Below are 21,433 nucleotides of genomic sequence, written 5' to 3'. Positions count from 1 at the left end.
TATGTCACATGGGTTGGTCACATGGGTTGATGTCACATGGGGACTATGACATCGTAAGGGGGCGGGGTCACCATGTGACCAACCCATGTGACATATACCATGTGACACCGCCCCATTGTCACTATATAAGTGACCGCACAGCGCGGCTCTGGCATTCCGGCCGGAGAGAGCGACGTGTCAACATCTCCTGGAGAAGAAGAAGAACAACAAGAAGAAGAACAAGAACGGAAGGCGGCGGCGGCGGCGGCGACAGCGGCGACAGAAGACCGGCCACCGCCTGTAAAAGAGCTACAAGAAGGCGCGGTGGCCCGGCAGAAGAACCGAAGGCGGCGACAGAAGAACGGAAGGCAGCGGCGACAGAAGACCGGGCCACCGCCTGTAAAAGAGCTACAAGAAGGCGCGGTGGCCCGGCAGAAGAACCGAAGAGGGGGACAAGACCCCCGAAGTCGGGAGAAGAGGCCGGCGGCGGGGAGGAAGAAAGCCGGACTCCTCCGCTAGTAAAAGAGCTACAAGAAGATAGCGGAGGAGTCCGGCGAGAAGACCCCCGAAGACGGAAGACCCCCGGAGCTGTGCAATAAAATATTTTTTCTCGTGTGTTGTGTTTTTTTTTTTTGGGTACTTTTATTTTACAGGTGAATGGGTAGGGGTACATTGTACCCCATACTCATTCACATAGGGTGGGGGGCCGGTATCCGGGGGCCCCCTTCTTAAAGGGGGCTCCCGGATTCCGATAAGCCCCCCGCCCGCAGACCCCGACAACCAACGGCCAGGGTTGTCGGGAAGAGGCCCTTGTCCTCATCAACATGGGGACAAGGTGCTTTGGGGTGGGGGGGCCGCGCGGCCCCCCCTTCCCCAAGGCACCCCCCATGTTGAGGGCACGCGGCCTGGTACGGGTAGCGTGCTCGGACAAGGGTCTGTTGTGGACTTGGGGGGACCCCCACGCCGATTTTTTCCGGCGTTGGGGTTCCCCTTTAAGTCCATTCCAGGCGGCGGAGCCCGCGACGTCTCCTTCGCGGGCCCCGCCTACCTGTACACGCGCTCGAAATGGGCGGACTTGCCTCCGCCTTACGTGGGCGAGTCCGTTCATTTCAAAAGTTGAGCGAACTGTTTGGCAAACAGTTCGCTGAAACAGTCCGCTCAAAAAGTGCCGTGTGTGGCCATGTCCGTCCATGCTAATTTTGAGCGGACTGTTTGCCGAAACTGTTTGACGAACAAAGTTGGGCGAACAGTCCGCCCGTGTGTACGCGGCCTCAGTGTCATTTGCAGCCTTGTCCATCATTTGCAGCCTTGTCAGTGTCATTTGCAGCCTTGTCCATCATTTGCAGCCTTGTCAGTGTCATTTGCAGCCTTGACATGCAGCCTTGACCATCATTTGCAGCCTTGTCAGTTTAATTCTCAGCTTTGACTTTTAAAAATGGCGCCGCCGAGATAGAGTCGGATGTCCTGTGCATCTCAGCGGCGCTCGGTAGTTCTCGGTGGCTTTCGCCCCCGCCTTCGGCTGTTCTCAGAGGCTTTTCGGCCAACGAGAACGGCCGAAAGCCGCAGAGAAGGGCCGAAGGCCCAAGGCTCACAATCAGCGGGGGATCGGAGTATAACATTCACCCGATTTTCCCCTGATTTTAAGGGGAAAAAAGTGTGTGTTATACGCAGATAAATACGGTATCTAATCAATTACCGATAGGTGACTCAGAGATATGACCTTTCAGGGTAGACTTGCCGTACGGTATCTAATCAATTACCGATAGGTGACTCAGAGATAAGACCTTTCAGGGTAGACTTGCCGTACGGTATCTAATCAATTACCAATAGGTGACTCAGAGATATTTCAGGGTAGACTTGCCGTACGGTAAGGGGAAAAAAGTGTGTGTTATACGCAGATAAATACGGTATCTAATCAATTACCGATAATTACCGAGATATTTCAGGGTAGACTTGCCGTACGGTAAGGGGAAAAAAGTGTGTGTTATACGCAGATAAATACGGTATCTAATCAATTACCGATAGGTTACTCAGAGATATGACCTTTCAGGGTAGACTTGCCGTATGGTATCTAATCAATTACCGATAGGTGACTCAGAGATATGACCTTTCAGGGTAGACTTGCCGTCTCCTCAATCACAACTTACAATACACATAAATAGAAACACATCCCCCAATAGTTTGCTAAGAGACAGTGGTGTGTTAATGAGCACAATAAACTATTGGGTGACAGGCCCGGGTGTTTTCCGGATCTCATTAATCATCATTCCTTTCACATACATCTATCTACTGAGTCCCAAGCTGGCAGAGACCATCATGGCCTCCTTAATAATGTCCTTTTGCATTACATAACAGAATATCTTCCTAAATGCTTGTAGCTCCCTCAAATACCAGGGCCCATAGTCGGTAGGCTAGAGTCTAGCATTCAGTCCCCTCCGCCTTCTGTCCCGGGTGAGTCTGTCACACTTATGCCACGTACACACGATCGGACATACCGACAACAAAATCCATGGATTTTTTCCGAAGGATGTTGGCTCAAACTTGTCTTGCATACACACGGTCACACAAATCTTGTCGGAAATTCCGAACTTCAAGAACGCGGTGACGTACAACACCTACGATGAGCCGAGAAAAATGAAGTTCAATAGCCAGCACGGCTCTTCTGCTTGATTCCGAGCATGCGTGCAACTTTGTCCATCGGAACTGCGTACACACGATCGGAATTTACGACAACGGATTTTGTGGTCGGAGAATTGGAGATCCAGATCTCAAATTTTGTGTGACCGAAATTCCGATGTTAAATGTACTGATGGAGCCTAACACACGGTTGGAATTTTCGACAACAAGGTCCCAACGAACATTTTCCGTTGGAAAATCCGACCGCGTGTACGGGACATTACACTTGTGATCATTGTGAAGAATGACCCCCTTACAGATAGATAAAAAGATCATTGGTGTGAGTGGAAGCTTATCTGAGAGACAGGGATTGCTCAAGGAACCCCCTACAAACCTCTAGAGCAGGGATTTCCAAACTACGGCCCTCCAGCTGTTGCAGAACTACACGTCCCATGGGGCATTGTAAAACTCTGACATTCACAGACATGACTCGGCATGATGGGAATTGTAGTTCCTGGACAACTGGAGGGCCGTAGTTTGGAGACCCCTGCTCTTGAGGAACCCTAGGCTTCGATGGAACCGTGGTTGAGGAGGAATGCTACTTACATTTTTATTTTTTTCTTTATCTCAAAAGACCAATGTGTTTTGGTCTGTTGTCTGCATAGTAAATGAGTTACACTATTGTCTTTAGAGTGAGGAGCAGACATTGTGTCTCCACCTGATCCTAAGTCCTTGAAATGCTAATTTATGCTAAGATCAAAGAGGGCTGACTGTTTTAAATCAAGAGCAATGTCCTGTACACACGGTCGGACATTCCGACCACAAAATCCGTCTGATTTTTTTTTCCCCCCCGACGGATTTTGTCCGAAACTGGTGTTGCATACACAAGTTGTCGGAAAATCCGATCGTTGGGAACGAGGTGACGTTCGTTGTTGTACGACGGGACTACGTAGAGGCCAGTAGCCAATAGCTTTGGTCTCGTAATTTAATTTGAGCATGCGTGGCACTTTGTTTTTCGTCTGAATTCTCTACAAACGATCGGATTTTGTTGTCGGAAAAATTTGAGATCCGTCTGGAATTTTTCAGACGGAAAAAGTCCGATAGAGCCCACACACGATCGGATTTTCCGACAACATAATCTGACCGGACCTTTTCCGTCGGGATTTCCGACCGTGTGTACAGGGCAATAGACTTAACGAAGGTAATCATGTTTCAGACAGAGAGGCACCGACAGGTGACTAACTACAGGTCCAGAGCATATGCCCCTCCCCCCACCATCGCTCTCTGATGGGGCCTTCGCTAATATGGTATAGGTGGTGGATGGAGATTATGGTGGTGATGGCAGAGATATACGGTTTGATAAACTGGTGAACTATACATTGAGTACTACAGATACCCAGGAGTTCTTATAAGGAACCCCGGCTTCTTTAATAGTCATAAAACAAACAAAAAAAAAGACTCTTGAGACACGTAAGAAAGAAAACAAACAAAAAATAATAAAGCAAATCTGAAGGCACACTTTTATTATTTAATGTACAAGGAATAAAATTAACTTGTTTGATACTAAAAAATAATTGGGGTTAATATATATCGTAAAATTGAAATGTTACCTGTCATCTTTACCAATTTCAGGCAGCAGGTGGCAGCCTACAAGCCAATGCAGCTGCCTGTGCAGGCTCATAGATGTACTGAATAGTCACTGGCACCATCTAGTGTGATCCCCCACTCTTCACCCCCCCCCCCCCCCCCCACACACACACACACACACACAAGTAATGTCTAACATGTTCCTCACCATGACTCCTTTCTTTGAGGCAGGGGAGAGCAGACTACACGGGAGGAAGAACCAATCCGGCAATGACATACCCCTCCCCCACCCCCCTCTCTCCCGGCAGCCACGTGTTCGTCACGGTCTGGTACAGAAACCAGTTTCCATACTCAGGACACAATCACCTCCACGGTTGTGTGGGACCTCTGATGTCTGGAGACATGAGATTTCTGCGTAAAACGCTTCCCGCACTCAGGGCAGGAATACGGCTTCTCCCCAGTGTGGGACCTCTGATGTATATCAAGTTCTGATTTCTGCGGATAGCATTTCCCGCACTCGGGGCAGGAATACGGTTTCTCGCCCGTGTGCAGCCTCTGATGCCGGGAGAGTTTGGCCTTATCTGAAAAACCTTTCCCGCACTCCGGGCAGGAAAACGGCTTCTCCCCCGTGTGGGACCGGTGATGCCTTTCTAGTAGCGATTTGTGCGTAAAACACTGCCCGCACTCGGGGCAGGGGAACGGCTTCTCGCCGGTGTGCTCTTTTTGGTGTTTGGTCAGATGGCACTTCTGCGAAAAACTTTTCCCGCACTCAGCGCAGGAAAACGGTTTCTCCCCCGTGTGAGATTTTTGGTGTCTATCCACGTGAGATTTTCTAACAAAACACTTCCCGCACTGAGGGCAGGAAAACGGCTTTTCCCCGGTGTGCTTTCTCTGGTGTATCAAAAGGTGGGACGCCATAGGAAAACTTTTCCCGCACTCGCCGCACGTGTGCATCTTCTCCCCCGTGTGGATTTTGCGATGACTATTCAGGTGGTACTTCTCAGAAAAACGTTTCCCACAATCCGCGCAGGAATACGGCTTCTCCCCCTTGTGAGTTTTCTGGTGAGTGTAGAGATGGGACTTCTCTTTGAAACATTTCCCGCACTCGGGGCAGGGATGCGGCTTCTCCCCCGTGTGGGATCTTAAATGCGTGTTAAGATGGGACTTCTCTTTAAAGCATTTCCCGCACTCTGCGCAGGAAAACGGCCTCTCCCCCGTGTGAGATTTCAGATGCGCGACCAGTTCGTATTTTACTGGGTAGCATTTGCCGCACTCGGGGCAGGAGAAGGGCTTCTCCCCCGTGTGGGATCTCTGATGTCTAATCAGTTTGGAGGTTTGTGAATAACGTTTCCCGCACTCGGAACAGGAATACGGCTTCTCCCCCGTGTGCGACCTCTGATGCCTGGCAACTAGCGAGCGCGTGGCGAAACATTTCCCGCAGTCGGGGCAGGCATGAGGCCTCTCGCCCGAGTGAGATTTCTGATGTTTGGTAACTAGCGTTTTGGATGCGAAACGTTTCCCGCAATCAGGGCAGGAATGCGGCTTCTCCTCCTGGATTCTGGCACTGTCTTTGGTGTCCTCATCTTCAGTTTTACAATCTAGAGATAACGTGAGAAGATCCTTCGAGGGTTTCTTCGTGGCGGGTCCTGGAAATACATTAAAAAAAAACATTATTAATGGGGGATGTGAGCGGATCAGTTTACGTAAAACCAGGATTTAACCTGGATCAGCCACATTCAGGTGAGGAGATCTTCTCTCTGGTTGTCCTCCAGGCTTTTTGGTGGGACTTTGGAGATGTTCAAGTAGCCTTGTCACACAACCATAAGCCTAGACCAGTGATGGAGAACCTTGGCACCCCAGATGTTTTGGAACTACATTTCCAATGATGCTCCACTACACTGCAGAGTGCAAGAGCATCATGGGAAATGTAGTTCCAAAACATCTGGGGTGCCGAGGTTCTCCATCACTGTCCTAGGCACTAGGCAGATTCTCCCCTTAAACATGGAAGTCGGTGCCCAAGACCTCCATTTCTGGTGGGACTTTGGGACTGGGTCCCCTTTAACACAGGCAGTGGTCTCCAAACTGTGGCCCTTTGCTTGCCTATATGCGGTACCTTGGGGCAGTAATTCTCCAAAAGTCACCAATGATGGACCATCATTCCTCCCATGAACACCATTGATGTTGCACTATTCCTCCCACTGATACCAACAACGTTGAACTATTCTTCTGATGGACACCAATGATGAGGCACAACTCCTCTCATGGGAGTAAACCCACTGGGCACAATTTAGCCCCTCCTTCACCTAAAGCATGAGGGACAGTAAACTGTCTCTTTGCTTAGAAAGTTTGGAGACCCCCTGGTCCAAGGCCTGGACATCTGGTGGGACTTTGGAGAAGTTCTTGTAGCCTTGTCAGAAATGAATGGGTTAATGGGAACCAATAGGAACTGAGAGTTGTGTGCTGTTAGTGTTAACGCAACCATAAGCCTAGGCATGGGGTTGTAGGACTCCTGCCACAGAGGAGGATCATAGTTCAGCTTGGTAGACCCTCCCCTTAAACATGGAAGACATTTCCCAAGGCCTAGGCTTCTGGTGGGAGTTTGGAGAACTTCATGTAGTCTTGTCAGAAATTGATAGGAACCAATAGGAACTGAGAGTTGTGTGTTGTTAACACAACCATAAGCCTAGGCACTAGGCAGATTCTCACCTTAGACATGGAAGATGGTGCCCAAGACCTCAGTTTCTTGTGGGACTTTGGTGAAGTTCATGTAACCTTGTCAGAAATTAATGGGAACCAGTAGGAACTGAGAGCTGTTCCCACAAATATGAGTCTAGGCACCGGGTCACATTATTCCTGCTACAGAGGAGGACCAGAGTTCAGCTTCGGCAGATCCTCCCCTTAAACATGGAAGACATTTCCCAAGGCCTAGGCTTCTGGTGGGAGTTTGGAGAGGTTCATGTAGCCTTGTCAGAAATTGATAGGAACCAATAAGAACTTAGAGTTGTGTGCTGTTCAGACAACCATGAGCCTAGGCATGGGGTTATATTACTCCTGCCACAGAGGAGGATCATAGTTCAGCTTTGGCAGACCCTCCCCTTAAACATGGAAGACATTTCCCAAGGCCTAGGCTTCTGGTGGGAGTTTGGAGAACTTCATGTAGTCTTGTCAGAAATTGATAGGAACCAATAGGAACTGAGAGTTGTGTGTTGTTAACACAACCATAAGCCTAGGCACTAGGCAGTTTCTCCCCTTAGACATGGAAGACAGTGCCCAAGACCTCCATTTCTGGTGGGACTTTGGTGAAGTTCATGTAACCTTGTCAGAAATTAATGGGAACCAGTAGGAACTGAGAGCTGTTCCCACAAATATGAGTCTAGGCACCGGGTCACATTATTCCTGCTACAGAGGAGGACCAGAGTTCAGCTTCGGCAGATCCTCCCCTTAAACATGGAAGACATTTCCCAAGACCTAGACTTCTGGTGGGAGTTTGGAGATGTTTATGTAGCCTTGTCAGAAATTGATAGGAACCAATAGGAACTGAGAGTTGTGTGCTGTTCAGACAACCATGAGCCTAGGCATGGGGTTGTATGACTCCTGCCACAGAGGAGAATCATAGTTCAGCTTGGCAGACCCTCCCCTTAAACATGAAAGACAAGGCCTAGGCTTCTGGTGGGAGTTTGGAAAAGATCATGTAGCCTTGTCAGAAATTGATAGGAACCAATAGGAACTGAGAGTTGTGTGTTGTTAATACAACCATAAGCCTAGGCACTAGGCAGATTATCCCCTTAAACATGGAAGTCGGTGCTCAAGACCTCCATTTCTGGTGGGACTTTGGGACTGGGTCCCCTTTAACACAGGCAGTGGTCTCCAAACTGTGGCCCTTTGCTTGCCTGTATGCGGTACCTTGGGGCAGTAATTCTCCCAAAGTCACCAATGATGGACCATCATTCCTCCCATGAACACCATTGATGGTGCACTATTCCTCCCACTGATACCAACAACGTTGAACTATTCTTCTGATGGACACCAATGATGAGGCACAACTCCTCTCATGGGAGTAAACCCACTGGGCACAATTTAGCCCCTCCTTCACCTAAAGCATGAGGGACAGTAAACTGTCTCTTTGCTTAGAAAGTTTGGAGACCCCCTGGTCCAAGGCCTGGACATCTGATGGGACTTTGGAGAAGTTCTTGTAGCCTTGTCAGAAATTAATGGGTTAATGGGAACCAGTAGGAACTGAGAGTTGTGTGTTGTTAACAAAACCATAAGCCTAGGCACTAGGCAGATTCTCACCTTAGACATGGAAGACGGTGCCCAAGACCTCAGTTTCTGGTGGGACTTTGGTGAAGTTCATGTAACCTTGTCAGAAATTAATGGGAACCAGTAGGAACTGAGAGTTGTGTGCTGTTCAGGCAACCATGAGCCTAGGCATGGGGTTGTAGGACTCCTGCCACAGAGGAGGATCATAGTTCAGCTTGGCAGATCCTCCCCTTAAACATGGAAGACATTGCCCAAGGCCTAGGCTTCTGGTGGGAGTTTGGAGAGGTTCATGTAGCCTTGTCAGAAATTGATAGGAACCAATAAGAACTTAGAGTTGTGTGCTGTTCAGACAACCATGAGCCTAGGCACAGGGTTGTAGGACTCCTGCCAAATAGGAGGATCATAGTTCAGCTTCGGCAGATCCTCCCCTTAAACATGGAAGACATTTCCCAAGGCCTAGGCTTCTGGTGGGAGTTTGGAGATGTTTATGTAGCCTTGTCAGAAATTGATAGGAACCAATAGGAACTGAGAGTTGTGTGCTGTTCAGACAACCATGAGCCTAGGCATGGGGTTGTAGGACTCCTGCCACAGAGGAGGATCATAGTTCAGCTTGGCAGACCCTCCCCTTAAACATGAAAGACAAGGCCTAGGCTTCTGGTGGGAGTTTGGAGAAGTTCATGAAGCCTTGTCAGAAATTGATAGGAACCAATAGGAACTGAGAGTTGTGTGTTGTTAACACAACCATAAGCCTAGGCACTAGGCAGATTCTCACCTTAGACATGGAAGACGGTGCCCAAGACCTCCGTTTCTGGTGGGACTTTGGTGAAGTTCATGTAACCTTGTCAGAAATTAACGGGAACTAATAGGAACTGAGAGCTGTTCCCACAAATATGAGTCTAGGCACCGGGTCATATTATTCCTGCTACAGAGGAGGACCAGAGTTCAGCTTTGGCAGATCCTCCCCTTAAACATGGAAGACATTTCCCAAGGCCTAGGCTTCTGGTGGGAGTTTGGAGAAGTTCATGTAGCCTTGTCAGAAATTGATAGGAACCAATAGGAACTGAGAGTTGTGTGCTGTTCAGCCAACCATGAGCCTAGGCATGGGGTTGTAGGACTCCTGCCAAATAGGAGGATCATAGTTCAGCTTCGGCAGATCCTCCCCTTAAACATGGAAGACATTTCCCAAGGCCTAGGCTTCTGGTGGGAGTTTGGAGAACTTCATGTAGCCTTGTCAGAAATTGATAGGAACCAATAGGAACTGAGAGTTGTGTGTTGTTAACACAACCATAAGCCTAGGCACTAGGCAGATTATCCCCTTAAACATGGAAGTCGGTGCCCAAGACCTCCGTTTCTGGTGGGACTTTGGGACTGGGTCCCCTTTAACACAGGCAGTGGTCTCCAAACTGTGGTTCTTTGCTTGCCTGTATGCGGTCCTTGGGCCATTAATTCTCCAAAAGTCACCAATGATGGACCATCATTCCTCCCATGAACACCATCGATGTTGCACTATTCCTCCCACTGATACCAACAAAGTTGAACTATTCTTCTGATGGACACCAATGATGAGGCACAACTCCTCTCATGGGAGTAAACCCACTGGGCACAATCTAGCCCCTCCTTCACCTAAAGCATGAGGGACAGTAAACTGTCTCTTTGCTTAGAAAGTTTGGAGACCCCTGGTCCAAGGCCTGGACATCTGGTGGGACTTTGGAGAAGTTCTTGTAGCCTTATCAAAAATTCATAGGAACTGAGAGTTATGTGCTGCTCACACAACTATGAGCCTAGGCACCGTGTCCCCTCTAACAAAGAACACAAATGTCCAAGGCAGTGGTCTCCAAACTGTGGCCCTTTGCATGCCTGTATCTGGCCCTTGGGGCAGCAATTATCCAAAAGTTACCAATTCCTCCCATGAATACCATTGCTGGGGCACTATTTCTCCCACTAATCCCAACAACGAGACACTATTCTTCCAATGGACACCAATGATGGGGCACAACTCCTCCCATGGGAGTACACCATGGCGCATGGTGTACTCTCATTGGCCACAATGGAGTTGGAGATATTAATGTAGTCTTGTCAGAAGTTGATGGGAACCAATAGGAAATGAGAGTTATGTGCTGTTATAGGACTCCTGCTACAGAGGAGGATCAGAGTTCAGCTCGGCAGACCCTCCCCTTAAACATGAAAGACACTGCCCAAAGCCTAGGCTTCTGAGTTTGGAAAAGTTAATGTAGCTTTGTCAGAAATTGAAAGGAACCAATAGGAACTGAGAGTTGTGTACTGTACACACAACCTTGAGCCTAGGTACTGGATCCTCTTTAACAAAGAACACATTGTCCGAGGTATTGGTCTCCAAACTGTGGCCCTTTGCTTGCCTGTATCCGGCCCTTGAGGCAGAAATTCTCCAAATGTCACCAATGATGGACCATCATTCCACCCATGAAGACCATCGATAAGGCACTATTCCTCCCAGTGATACCAACAGGGGGGCACTATTCCTCCAATGGACACCAATGATGGGGCACAACTCCTCCCATTGGAGTAAACTATAGCACATGGTTTACTCTCACTGCCCACAATCTAGACCCCCATTCCCCTGAAGAACAGTAAACTGGCCCTTTGCTTAGAAGGTTTGGAGACCCCTGGTCCAAGGCCTAGGCTTCTGGTGGGACTTTGGAGATGTTTATGTAGCCTTGTCAGAAGTTGATAGGAACCAATAAGAACTGAGAGTTGTGTACTGTTCACACAACCATGAGCCTAGGCACCGGGTCTCCCTTAACAAAGAACACATTGTCCAGGGCAGTGATCTCAAAACGCTGTGGCCCTTTGCTTGCCTGTATCCGTCCCTTGGGGCAGCAATTCTCCAAAAGTCACCAATGATGGACCATCATTCCTCCCATGAACACCATCGATGAGACACTATTCCTCCCACTGATACCAACAATGGGGCACTATTCCTCCAATGGACACCAATAATGGGGCACAACTCCTCTCGTGACAGTAAACCATGGAACATGGTTTACTCCCACTGGCCACAATCTAGAGCCCCCCTCCCCTAAAGTCTGAAGGACAGTAAACTGGCTCTTTGCCTAGAAAGTTTGGAGACCCCTGGTCCAAGGCCTAAACGTCTGGTAGGACTTTGCATGTAGCCTTGCTGGAAATTGCTGGGAGCCAATAGGAACTGAGAGTTATGTGCGGTTTGGAGACCCCTGGTCCAAGGCCTAGGCTTCTGATGGGACTTTGTAGATGTTTATGTATGTTAACACAACCATGAGCCTAGGCACTGGGTCTCCTTTAACAAAGAACACATTGTCCAAGGCAGTGGTCAACAAACTGTGGGCCTTTTTTGCCTGTATCTGGCCCTCGGGGCACTATTCCTCCAACCATCCCCAATGATGGACCACAATTCCTCCCATGAACACCATTGATGGGGCACTATTCCTCCAATTGACACCAATGATGGGGCACAACTCCTCCCTTGGGACTAAACCATGGTGCATGGTGTTCTTTGCTTAGAAAGTTTGGAGACCCCTGGTCCTAGGCCTAGACATCTGGTGGGACTTCGGAGAGGTCCATATTGTTTTTTGGTAGCATTTAGTTATAAGTTTGCTGGAAGAAGAGGGACCAACATAAGAAAGGCTCAATCTGTGTTATCATCTGTGCTACTGTAACTAGGAGTGACCCACAACCTAATACTGCCAGCTGAACCGCAAATAGGGTATCAGTACAGGGAGGGGACCATTATCAACCTATTATTGGCTGATATCACTCAGCTCCCGCCCTACTCTGGACCAATCAGTGTGCAGAAGAATATATATTATGGCTCACCTGTGCTGATCTCTGTAGGAGCGTCCTCCTTTTTGAATGTTCCCATCTCATCATCCTCCACATCCGTCTCTTCTGCTTCACTCTCGACTTTTATTTTAATCAGATCTTCACCCTAAACCAACAGAATGGCAGAAAATAACATCTGTAACATAGAAGTATTTATGATGTGAGATCACATAGAAAATATCATCTTGTAGAGTCCACACATCATCTCCACATGTCAGAGTGTTCAATCACTTTATGTTCCCGACCCTCAACTCCACCTACCTGATGATGTTGGGGGATGGTGTGACCTTCCTGTGTGGAATCCCGGTAATACAGAGGAGGGGGAGATCCCTCAGTTGGCTCCATCACTCCATACTCCTCATCCTCCTCTTTAAACTCTTCTTTAATAACAATATTTAAATCCTCGAGGCTTCCATTCTAAATATATAATGATTCATTTATGGTTAGAAACATGCTTGTGTATCAATCTTAAACTATTAGTGATTGTTACGTATCTACCTGATGATGGTGGGGGACGGTGTGATCTTGTTTGGAATCCCGGGAATACAGAGGACGGGGGCATCTCTCTGGTGGCTCCATCGTATCATTCCTGTAGAGATCCTTCTGCCCCCCTGAAGACTCCTTCATCACACCATACTCATCCTCCTCCTCTTTAAACTCTTCTTTAACAACAATATTCAAATCCCCGAGGTTTCCACTCTGGATATGAAGTACAACATTTATTGTAACAAACGAGATTGTATATAAATCATAACTACCAGAGACTGAAAACCATCTACCTGATGATGGTGGGGGATGGTGTGACCTTCCTGTGTGGAATACAGAGGACGGGGACATCTCTCTGGTGGGTTCCCATTACTGGATCCATCTGTAGGAAACACACACACTGACTGAATACATTGTTTCTATGTGTTTATCAGATGATGGGGGATCTAGGTGGAGCCTCCGTACTGCTCTCTCCTTTACAATAAAGTCTCCTCTTACCCGGTGATGTGAGGGGCGGCTGATTGTCCATCATGACGTCCTTGTAGAGATCCTTGTGTCCTTCTAAATACTCCCACTCCTCCATGGAGAAATAGACAGTGACATCCTGACACCTAAGAAATATCAGGAGATATAATCACAATGTATCTGGTCTATAAACCAGAGGCTCTGGATGGACAGTTGGATAAATGGTTCTATATTTAGGATGTATCCGGTCTATAAACCAGAGGCTCTGGATGGACAGTTGGATAAATGGCTCTATATTTGGGATGTATCTGGTCTATAAACCAGAGGCTCTGGATGGACAGTTGGATGGGGCGGCCGATTGTCCATCATGACGTCCTTGTAGAGATCCTTGTGTCCTTCTAAATACTCCCACTCCTCCATGGAGAAATAGACAGTGACATCCTGACACCTTATAGGAACCTGACACACACAATGATACAGTCACCATCCAGACACATCCCTTGTCTGTTACTGGATAATCTCCCAGAATTCCCGGCACCGCTCACCTCTCCTGGTCAATGATCTCGCCAGTGACTTCAGAAATCTTCTTACCCTCTCAGGTGTCAGGGAGTGAGGTGGAGGTGGCGTGATGTTTACCTCTTTATGGTCCGAGGGAACCTCTGTATGGAAACACCAACAGTAAGATCATACGACATAACCCACTAGGTCGGACTTTGGAGGCAGATTGGAATAACAATATAATTTTAAAAAGTTTTTTAATTTTATTAAACATCAGCATATAAAAACATACACGATATAAAAAAATGTATAAAAAGGATTTTGTCCAAAAACACGGAGGAGAGGAGCACAAACGAAGAGGAGGACGTTATATATACCCAAATGAAAAAATTACGTTCAACAGTGTAACATCAGAACATGCGTGGGCCCCTGTGCGTCTACGCGTTTCACTGGATCGATGTCAGGGCTGGGCTCAGCCCTTCCTTCTCTGAGATGGCCCACTCGGCTGTCGGCTAATTGCCAGCTCTTATCTCTCCACAGTGACTCTCCTGTTGTTGATATCCTGCTCGTCAGTCCTGCCTACTTAAGCCATCCAGCCCAGATCATCTCTGCCTTCGCCTTGGTCGATGACCTGATGGGCTCTGACATGCAAGGGGGAACCTGATGGGTTCTGACGAGCTCTGATGTGTAAGGGGGCCTCTGATGTGCAAGTGGGGTGCTGATGGGCTCTAATGTACGAGGAGGCCTCTGATGGGATCAGATGTGTATGGGGGTCTCTGATGTGTAAGGTCAGACTCTGATGTGAATAAGGGAGTCTGATGTGAGGGGGGACTTGAAGTGAAGGAATCAATTTGATGTTATAGGAGGGACTCTGATGTGATAGGAGTGACCCTGATATGAAAGGGGGTACTCTAATGTGTTGGAGGTCTTATAATGTAAAGAGGGGCATTCTGAAGGGGTGGGAGACTTCTGATCTAATAAGGGCTTCTGATGTGAAGTTATTTCTTGGAGCACGTTTATTCTTTCAGTAAATTTTTTTCATTTATTTATAAAATCTCTCCTTTTTTTTTAAGCCTGTTCATTTTTGTAAAATATATGAAAAAAGTACCACAAGTCTGAGGAACCTTCCTGGGACCCTCCACTATGACAAAGAGCACCAATCTTCCTAACTGAAGTCATGGCCAAAAGATAGACATGGACAACTTGGATGATGTTCTAGGTCACGGAAAGCAATCTCCTACTGGTTTACTGGTATTGGTCACAAAAGGATGGCAAGACAAAATCCACACTGAGAAAGACCTCTGGTCACTGAGGAGGACCTCTTTGCAAGAAAGAAGACCTTGATCTCAGGCTAACCTTATACTTCTGAAGGATTGAAAAAGGGTTCCTTATAGACAGATCAAGAGAGGAGAGCGAACAATGGGGTGGGACTTTAAATGAAGCACATGGTTACGGTAGATTAGTTTGGTGATCATAATAAGGATTTAATGGTTGCCAAGGTATACAGACAAAGTATAAGATGTACAAATACGTTCAAATAATGCATGGGTAAGACAATACATCTTTAATACAAGCTTGTATTTTTAATTTTATTTTATTTTATTGTATTTTTAATTTTGTATATTGTATTGTAAGCATACACATAGTGGCAAGACAATCATGTTGAGGACAAGGGGGCACTCTTTACGTCTAGAGGAGAAGAGATTTCATCTCCAAATACGGAAAGGTTTCTTCACAGTAAGAGCTGTAAAAATGTGGAATAGACTCCCTGCAGAGGTGGTTATGGCCAGCTCAGTAGATTGCTTTAAGAAAGGCCTGGATTATTTCCTAAGTGTACGTAATATAACTGGGTACTAAAATTTATAGGTAAAGTTGATCCGGGGAAAATCCGATTGCCTCTCGGGGGATCAGGAAGGAATTTTTTCCCCTGCTTTAGCAAATTGGATCATGCTCTGCTGGGGGTTTTTTTTGCCTTCCTCTGGATCAACTGTGGGTATAGAATTGGGTATATGAGCTGGTATATTTATCATATATATTTTTTTTTTTTTTTTTTTTGGTTGAACTGGATGGACTTGTGTCTTTTTTCAACCTGACTAACTATGTAACTATGTAACTATGTAACTATGTTCCGAAGTACACCAAAAACACATTTAAGGTAAAACCGTAATAAAGGGTAGTGCCTGCAAAGCCTCGGGCCTCTTGGATCTTTATGTAAAATAATTTCATTCAAAGTCCCAAGGGATGGAAGAATTGACCTTACCAGGCCATACCTTCATCTAAAGTCCCTAACTCCAGTCCTCTATTAATACCACTATTAGGGATGGAAGCACATGGTTACGCTATGTTGTTTTTAGTTACTGCTAATCTTCTTGCAAATAATTTTGGACCTCAGGATAGCCTGCTTGGATCAAAGCGATATATGGTTTTATTAGTAGTACCTTTGTTTATTATATCCTAATACTTTTACATTTCTCAATTATAAATTTCTACTCCTTTAAATATGTCTCGATCCACTTGCGGTTGTTTTGTGGGTTGTTAGCCAGGATAGCTTGCCGTCTCTGATTGGTTGACCCCATCCGGGAGCTGTGATGTGCCTGTCGGCCCCCCCTCTCGCCCTTAGTCCTTGTCGGACTCGGAGGGAGGGGGCGCCGCCATAGCGCATCAGCGTTACGCATCCCGTGCCTGATGTGCGGAGCTCTATGGGCTCTGTTACATCTATGCATGTGGGAGCTACGCTCGCGAGCGGACTGGGGAATTGGTGGTGCAGGCTGGCCGGGAACCTGATACCCGACTCACCTGGCCCCTCCCCCTTCCATGCTACGCGGCGTGACGTCGGTGGGCGGTCCTGGTTTGGCGCCTATATTGGGCGTCCTCCGGGCGGGCTATGACACACAGGGCTTCACTCCACACTGGTTTCAACCTAGATCAGGATCTCTCTCCTCTTCATTTAATCGTAAAACTCCACTTAGGTGTTCAGCTAACTACACTACTGTTTCCTGTGGCATCTGTCACTCTTTCACTTCACTGACGATAATCTTGCTCCTTCCAACTCTCCTCTCTCTACCTCTTCTTAGGCATCAGCCCTTATCACTTCCTCAGTTTTCAGCACTGGTTCTTTCCTTTCCTTTCCATCAATCAGTCACTTTTTGGTGTTGAATTTTTTTTTTTTTTTTTTTTTTTGGGTCACTTCATTTTTCATTTTACACTTAGGTTGCCCTGGTCTCATGCCCGCCCTGAGTGGGGCCCGTGGGATGCCTCCCCTTGATTGCCTGCCGCGGCTCCCGGTGGGAGACGCTGTTAGATGGCCGATGCTGCTTGGCACCCCACTATCACTGCACAAACTTGAGTAAGTTGACCTGCATCTGGTATGGGGGTGTCTTATCCTACCCCCGCCCATATGTATGATTATTTTATTTTATTTATTTTCTAAATTTATACCAATATTAATATTTCTATCTCTAGATCCATCAAGTGCTGGCTCCTGACGAGTGGCCTTCTAGCCACGAAATGCATAGAGCTGCCATATCATTTGATACCTTTATACCCAGAAAACTTTGCCAGCTAACCTTATTATTTTACATAAAGATCCAAGAGGCCCGAGGCTTTGCAGGCACTACCCTTTATTACGGTTTTACCTTAAATGTGTTTTTGGTGTACTTCGGAACATGATTGTCTTGCCACTATGTGTATGCACAAGCTTGTATTAAAGATGTATTGTCTTACCCATGCATTATTTGAACGTATTTGTACATCTTATACTTTGTCTGTATACCTTGGCAACCATTAAATCCTTATTATGATCACCAAACTAATCTACCGTAACCATGTGCTTCATTTAAAGTCCCACCCCATTGTTCGCTCTCCTCTCTTGATTTGCATAGGGATGGAAATATGTGACCTTACCAGGCCACAATTTCATTCAAAGTCCCAAGGGATGGAAGAATTGACCTTACCAGGCCATACCTTCATCTAAAGTCCCTAACTCCAGTCCTCTATTAATTCCTTATAGACAGGGCTGCCAGTTCAGATACTCCTCTGGTCGAGGTGATGGCCTCAAGGAAGGCCACCTTGTGGGACAATGACGAGAGGGACCTTTTCCTAACTGGCTCAAAAGCAGGTCTCTGAAGGTCCAGGCTCAACCCCTATGGAGTGGATTTGACAGGGGAAGCTACATCAGTGATGTCTTGTGTAAAAGCCCTAACCAAATACTGGTCCACAACCAATGGCAGGAAAAAGAGAACTAGTCCAGCAGTGAAGCTCCTGAGGTCAAAACCTTTGGACACACCACCAAAATAAGTCTTCCAAGTCCAATGACACACCTTACAGGAAGTGAACCTCTGCACCTTCACCATCATAGTGATGACTGAAGTCACAGTGCCCCTATCCCTCAGAATTTGGTCTTCAACAACTGTGTCATTATACTGTAGTCAGGAAAAGTGAAGAAAGGGGTTAAATCGGGCCGTGAGTACATCCACCCCAAAAAAAGATATCCCCCTTGCTTTTTTTATTTATTTGCAATTTCCCAAAAGTATAGGGGTAATGTTTCTTAAAGTGTATGTAATGGCTATTTTTTTTTTTTCTGCTTTAAAAATGAATCTTCTCCATACTGCTCAAATCAAGACCCATCTTCAGCTCTGGTTTCTTGGTGACACCGGGCCTTTAGGAGGAGCATGGGTACACCCCTTCCCTAACTACAAGTCTATAAGCCTTTCAACCTAATTTGTATAGCACGTGGTTATCTAGGCACAGTCCTCAATGGAAACTTTAGAGGCGGTACAGGAGGATCCATCCATCTGAAACATCACACCCATGCACCCTTGTGTCCAGGTGCTATGGTCAGTTTTGAATAAAGAACATGGGAGTGAAGGTTTGCTTTGAAGTCCCATTATACCCTCTTTATTCCAAATTGAAAAGCTAATAAAATAAAGACATACTCATTCAGATTTGTCATGAGGTTAAAGGACGATTGTACCTTTGGAACATCCTCCCCCCCATCTTGTCTAATCTACGTCCTCCATCAAGCTACCCTACCTGGAACCTCCCCCAACCTTGTCTAACCTACTTGGCATCTTCCCCGCCTTGTCTAATCTTTGTCCTCCATCAAGCTACTCTACACGTAACCTCCCCCACCTTGTCTAACCTACATCCTCCATGAAGGTACCCTACCTGGAACCTCCCCCAACCTTATCTAACCTACATGGAATCTCCCCCGCCTTGTCTAATCTTTGTCCTCCATCAAGCTACCCTACACGTAACCTCCCCCACCTTGTCTAACCTACGTCCTCCATCAAGCTACCCTACCTGGAACCTCCCCCAACTTTGTCTAACCTACTTGGAATCTCCCCCACCTTGTCTAATCTTTGTCCTCCATCAAGCTACCCTACACGTAACCTCCCCCACCTTGTCTAACCTACGTCCTCCATCAAGCTACCCTACCTGGAACCTCCCCCAACTTTGTCTAACCTACTTGGAATCTCCCCCACCTTGTCTAATCTTTGTCCTCCATCAAGCTACCCTACACGTAACCTCCCCCACCTTGCCTAACCTACGTCTTCCATCAAGCTACCCTACCTGGAACCTCCCCCAACCTTGTCTAACCTACTTGGAATCTTCCCCACCTTGTCTAATCTTTGTCCTCCATCAAGCTACCCTACACGTAACCTCCCCCACCTTGTCTAACCTACATCCTCCATCAAGGTACCCTACCTGGAACCTCCCCCACCTTGTCTAACCTACACCCTATATCAAGCTACCAAAAACAGAACCTCCCCCATCTTGTCTAACCTACGTCTTCCATCTAGCTACCCTCCCTGGAACCTCCCCCACCTTGTCTACCCTACGTCCTCCATCCAGCTACCCTACCCAGAACCATACAGCCTTGGCTTCAGAATGTTTCCCTTCTAGATCTTCTTCATCTACACATGCGAGTTCTGGCCACATTTGTTGTTGTTGGAAGACTTATGCCGCGTACACACGAGCGGACTTTTCAACATCCAAAGTCCGACGGAATGATTCCGTCAGACTATTCGATCGTGTGTGGGCTGCAACGGACTTTTGATTCGCAAAAGTCTGATGGACTTTAGAAAATGGAACATGCTTCAAATTTTTCAGACGGAACTCCGCCGGACCCGGTCCCTTCGAAAAATTCTCTCGTGTGTATGCTATTCCGACGGACTAAAACCGACGCTAGGGCAGCTATTGGCTACTGGCTATGAACTTCCTTATTCGAGTCCAGTCGTACGTCATCACGTTCGAATCCGTCGGAGTTTGGTGTGATTGTGTGTGGCCAAGTCCGCTCAGTCGAAAAGTCCGTCAGAACTCTGTCGGAACTCCGGCAGAACTCCGGCAGGACTCCTTCGGAAGTCTGTCGGACATAAGTCCTCTCGTGTGTACGGGGCTTTACTCATAGTGGCCTGCAGAAGTCCTGCAGAGTACAATTCTCCTCACAGTGATGTATGGGTGCAGGAAGAAGAAGACCCGGAAAGGACACTTTCTGAACCAAGGATATGTTACTCCGGGTAGGGTCGCACAGTAAAAAAGTCTCCTATCTCTACCTAAACCTACCTACTAATCTACCTCCATCCAGTGATCTTCACTGTCTGACCCTGCCCGGAATCGCACAGCCTTGTTTCACAAAGTGTCCTTGTGGGGTCCTCTTCATCCTGCACATGTACACCCTGGTCCTGCTTGGTACGACTCTCCATAATAGTATGAATAGGGGCTGTGATGCACATGTGTAAGATGATAAAGGTTCTTCGGGAAGAAAGGATGCGTAGTTCTGGGCAGGGTCATACATTGAAGATCCCTGGATGATAGGTTAGTATCTGTCAAGGTGGGCTGCGCTCAGGAGCATGTACCAAAGGTCCAATTGTCCTCTAAACCCCCATCCTTCGACCCAAGAAAAGTCATGTAATACGATAGTATAGACTGATAAGGTGGAAAGGCCACACATCTCCAAAACTAAGACAATGTTCCGATCCCGTAGGTGGGGGGAATGTTCTGCCCCTGAAGGGGTTAATCTAGGTTTCCACACTATATATGTGTGTATCATCATCTGCTGGAGATAAAAGACGTCACAGTGACTATGGAGGAAGAGGACGGACATGACGGGGATTATTGGGTGTAAATATAAAATAATGTCTTATTACCGTCTCTGCTGCCAGTCCCACCGTCTCCTCTCGACTTCCCTCAAAATCTCCTCTCGCCAGGAACTTTATTTATATAATTACATCACTTCCTGTTTGTACCTTCCATCACTTCCTAGCTTTCATAGAGACTTCCTGTTTGGGTAGAACTGAAATCGCCATCTTGTGGAGCTCAGAGGAACTGCAGCCTACGAGAAACATCTCGTAGTGTGAACACGGCCTTGTGCTGTGTGTATATGTACAGTATATCCTTATAGATGGGGTCATCTCCACTCCCACCATGGGAAGATTATATTTTTATATGTATTGTGAATGATTAGGATCTATAGATGCATTTATGGAAGTTGACCTTCAACCTAGGCGGTCCCTGACCTGACTCCACTCTGTCTTGATTGCTATGGATATTGAGGCTGGAGACAACGTTCTGATGTCTTTTTATGTGGTTCATAAATGATCCAATGAAGAGGAGAACATTGCAGAAGATCTATCACCATAGTCCTGGGGGTCTCACGTGGATAAGGAGCCTGTGTTCCTGCTCATCATGACCTCCCCTTTGTAGAGGA

General features: G+C 47.0%; 1 protein-coding gene and 1 long non-coding RNA gene across 3 annotated transcripts in view; both read right to left on the bottom strand.

The window, feature by feature from the left end:
- LOC143955497 (uncharacterized) overlaps positions 1-21,433 on the bottom strand; it is a 78,308-nt gene that overhangs the window by 29,286 nt on the left and 27,589 nt on the right. The window contains exons 12-16 of the mRNA XM_077465534.1: positions 13,056-13,175; positions 12,775-12,975; positions 12,538-12,693; positions 12,271-12,382; positions 4,537-5,828 (exon numbers count right to left, since the gene is read on the bottom strand). Coding sequence (XP_077321660.1) covers positions 4,537-5,828; positions 12,271-12,382; positions 12,538-12,693; positions 12,775-12,975; positions 13,056-13,175 — 1,881 coding nt within the window. The remainder of the gene's footprint in view (positions 1-4,536; positions 5,829-12,270; positions 12,383-12,537; positions 12,694-12,774; positions 12,976-13,055; positions 13,176-21,433) is intronic.
- On the bottom strand, positions 13,656-20,965 carry LOC143956129 (uncharacterized). 2 transcript variants are annotated; one of them, XR_013269827.1, is made up of 3 exons: positions 20,874-20,965; positions 13,773-13,886; positions 13,656-13,686 (listed from the first exon to the last, which is right to left on the bottom strand). It is a non-coding gene; the product is annotated as an uncharacterized LOC143956129 (long non-coding RNA). The 2 variants fall into 2 exon arrangements; XR_013269828.1 differs by having other exon boundaries at positions 13,656-13,675.

This window comes from Lithobates pipiens, unplaced genomic scaffold, assembly GCF_037356315.1.
Source record: "Lithobates pipiens isolate NorthernLeopardFrog02 unplaced genomic scaffold, aLitPip1_a1.2 Scaffold_35, whole genome shotgun sequence".
Lineage (NCBI taxonomy): Eukaryota > Metazoa > Chordata > Amphibia > Anura > Ranidae > Lithobates > Lithobates pipiens.
Note: the sequence above shows the minus strand (reverse complement) of the source record. Positions and strands in the feature narration are given on the sequence as shown.